Source organism: Lipotes vexillifer, unplaced genomic scaffold, assembly GCF_000442215.2.
Source record: "Lipotes vexillifer unplaced genomic scaffold, Lipotes_vexillifer_v1.1 scaffold1088, whole genome shotgun sequence".
Classification (NCBI taxonomy): domain Eukaryota; kingdom Metazoa; phylum Chordata; class Mammalia; order Artiodactyla; family Lipotidae; genus Lipotes; species Lipotes vexillifer.
In genome coordinates this window covers 43648-46889 of record NW_006779738.1, presented here as the reverse complement: position 1 = coordinate 46889, position 3242 = coordinate 43648, and the positions used below count along the sequence as shown (strand labels likewise).

The following is a 3242-nucleotide window of genomic DNA, read 5'->3' as shown; positions in this document are numbered from 1 at the left end:
GCTCTTACTATCATAACAAAAATGAGAGAGTTTTTGTTAGGAATGTAAATTATTTAAAGGGAATAGAACTTATAAAAAGAGAGAATATATTTAATGTAGTATCTACTACCAAATATTTAGATGATAGAAAAGTGAACATATTAAGCTGCTTATGATTAATTTCAAGTTGGATGTGAAACTAAATCAGAGTTTTATTCATATTCTAGTTATAGTATGCATTTATTAGCCAATTTAGTAGTCAAGCGTTACATAAAATAAACTGGCAACTTGACAAAATATAGAAACTATGAAAATAGATTTCCCCACTGGGGGGAAAAGAAAGGTATGAGGTGTGGATTCCATTAGCTTTTAGTCAGTAAATCCACTGACTTATATTTCTAATATATGTTCAATGTCACATTGCTTTCCAGCTTGTCTTAACCGTTGGCTTATTAGCTGTTGTCGTATACCTATATACTGTCGTGGCATTCAATTTTTTCCGAAAATTCTACAATAAAAGTGAAGATGGCGATACACCGGACATGAAATGTGATGACATGCTAACGGTAAGTTCATACACTTTGATCTCCTATGAATGAAAAAACTTCTCCTGCTTCTTCAACCCAAGGAATTGTGTAGTTATTCTTTAACAGTGAAAAATAGAAGATAGTGTACACAGCAGAAAGTTTTGTGGAACATGAAGGCCTGTTTCTGCCAATTTTGCACATCTATTGCATCAGCCTGATAATTAGTAGAATCCTGAGTAAAGTCCTTAGAACTAGAAGGATTAATGTAAACACTTTTTAGCCTGTTGTTCATATATTCTAGGAGAGCAGGTAAAATTATTTCCTTGTAGAAGGTTTAGGTATTTGTTCACCTTAATGACTTGAACTGAAATTACTGAAGTCCAAAAATATCTCTTTTATATTGAGTATCCTGGGCTAAAATTACCCTTTTAGTCTTGGTTTTAAAATCAACAGATGTTAAAGATTTCATATTGCTTTATCACTCTTCTATAACCTGCATCTCTAATATGACAAATCAGAAATTACCATATATGAGATGCTAGACTGTGAAGGGGAAAATTAGACGAAATATTTAACCTCTATCTGGAAAGAGATGAATCCTTCAGTGAGCTCCAAACTGAGATACCTACACAGTTGGGGCTGGTGTAAAAAGAGATGGACATAATGATGCTAAAATTGCTCTAGAAAAAATAAACATCTCAAAGGAGTAGTGACAAAGACCTACTAATGTTACAAAGACTAGTAATTAAGACAGTTTTTGTATTAGAGAATGACAGATCAATGGAATACAGTCTAGAAAGAGATTCAGATACACATGGAAATTAAAAGTATGATAAAAGTGGCCTTAGAAATTATGAAATGAAAAATAATTCAATAAATGGTATTGGTACCATGAACATGCTGTTAGGAGGAAACTGCTAAAAGTGGATGCCAAGCAAGTTCTTTACATCAAAATAAATTCCAAATGAAATAAATCTTTCAGTGAAAAAAGAAAGAGAAAAATGAAAGTTAGGATTTGACTTGTGAAATAATAACAATTTTTTTAATAGGTTTATTTATTGCTTGCTTGCTGCGTTGGGTCTTCGTTGCTGCCAGTGGGCTTTCTTTAGTTGCAGCAAGCGGGGGCTGCTCTTCGTTGCGGTGCGCGGGCATCTCATTGCGGTGGCCTCTTGTTGCGGAGCATGGGCTCTAGGAGTGCGGGCTTCAGTAGTTGTGGCGCGTGGGCTCCAGAGCACAGGCTAAGTAGTGTGGCACATGGGCTTAGTTGCTCCACGGCATGTGGGATCTTCCCGGACCAGGGCTTGAACCCGTGTCCCCTCCATTGGCAGGCAGATTCTTAACCACTGCACCACCAGGGAAGCCCCATAACAACAAATTTTTAATGGGGAAAGGTCTTTCTGAACATGACATGAAACCTAGGATCCATGTAAGCATAAAAAATTACTTTAAAAAGGAATAACTATAAGGAAAATCTTAAATGCAGATGACAAGCTAGCAAACATATACTGAACACTATAACAAAGGGCCAGTTTAATTTACAAAGTCTTTGTCACAACTGAGGAAGAAATAACAAGCCAATAGAAAAATAAGCAAATTATATGACTGACTAGACAATTCACTATAAAATAAGTTGAATCAGCTTATAAATATGGAAAGATGTTCAGCCTCTATCGTATTGATACTTTAAAAAGTGCAAACCAAAGCAATCAGTTGCCACCTTTACCTATCAGGTTTGCAAAATGTTAAAGTTTGTTAATACCCAGAGTTACTGAATTGATTGAAAAACTGGCACCTTCATGAACACTGTTGGGAATTTAAAATAACACAATTTGAGAGAAATTTTATAATATCTATTGAATTTTTAAGTGTACTTACCCTTTGACTTGTCAGTTCCGTTGCTAGTAATTGACCTGTTTGTTTATTCACAAATATGCCTCGCTATATTCAAGGATATTAGCTGCTATAACAAATTGAAAATAATATAAATTATCATCTATAGAATCTTGATTAAATAAATTATGGTAAATCCATATAATAGAAAATATGTAGCTTTTTAAAATAGTAGAGAAATCTGTATATGCTGATATGGAAAGACATACAAATTATACTTAAGTGGGAAAAAAAAAGATCAAAAGGATCCTAACTGTACAAGATGATACACACACATATGCTAGAATGTATATAATAGATATGCTAGAATACACATACTATTTTTCTGGAAGAATACATAAGAAACTGTTAACAAGAGTTCGTACAGGAAGTAGGACCACAAGTCAAGGAGAGAGAAAACTTGTGCGCCAGGAGACTGACCGGTCACTAGTAATAACCTCCAACCAGAGTCACTAACAGGGGACACTTTGCCACCCCCTTGCTGCTTCCCCACATCCCTACCCTACCATTCCAGGCCCCGTGAGGAAGGTATTTTAGAGATCCTTCATCTCCTCTTCTGTGTGCTGCCTTTAATTCCACCTTGTCTCTCTGTCCCATGACCCTGAAGACTTGGGGGAGCAGCTGGCCAGATGCAGGGAGGGGAGCAGAGGGCTGGAGGAGGCAACAAGGCGCAAAGGAGGGTCAGTAAGGGCTAACGGTAGGCACTTGTGCCTACACTGACTCCGGGGAGATTCATTTATATTCCAGGAGAATCACCCCAATGGGTCTAAATCTCAAAATTCCCCAGCCTCAGGTCAGAAAGTTGTCCTGTTCGTTCCCAGAGGGTGTGATGCTCAGTGAACCGCT

The 3242-nt window shown here is 36.9% G+C and overlaps 1 protein-coding gene across 1 annotated transcript in view; it reads left to right on the top strand.

The window, feature by feature from the left end:
• Positions 1 to 3242, top strand: part of RYR2 (ryanodine receptor 2) — a 523123-nt gene that overhangs the window by 498095 nt on the left and 21786 nt on the right. Inside the window, exon 101 of the mRNA XM_007452954.1 lies at positions 411 to 545. Within this exon, the coding sequence (XP_007453016.1) occupies positions 411 to 545 (135 nt within the window). The remainder of the gene's footprint in view (positions 1 to 410; positions 546 to 3242) is intronic.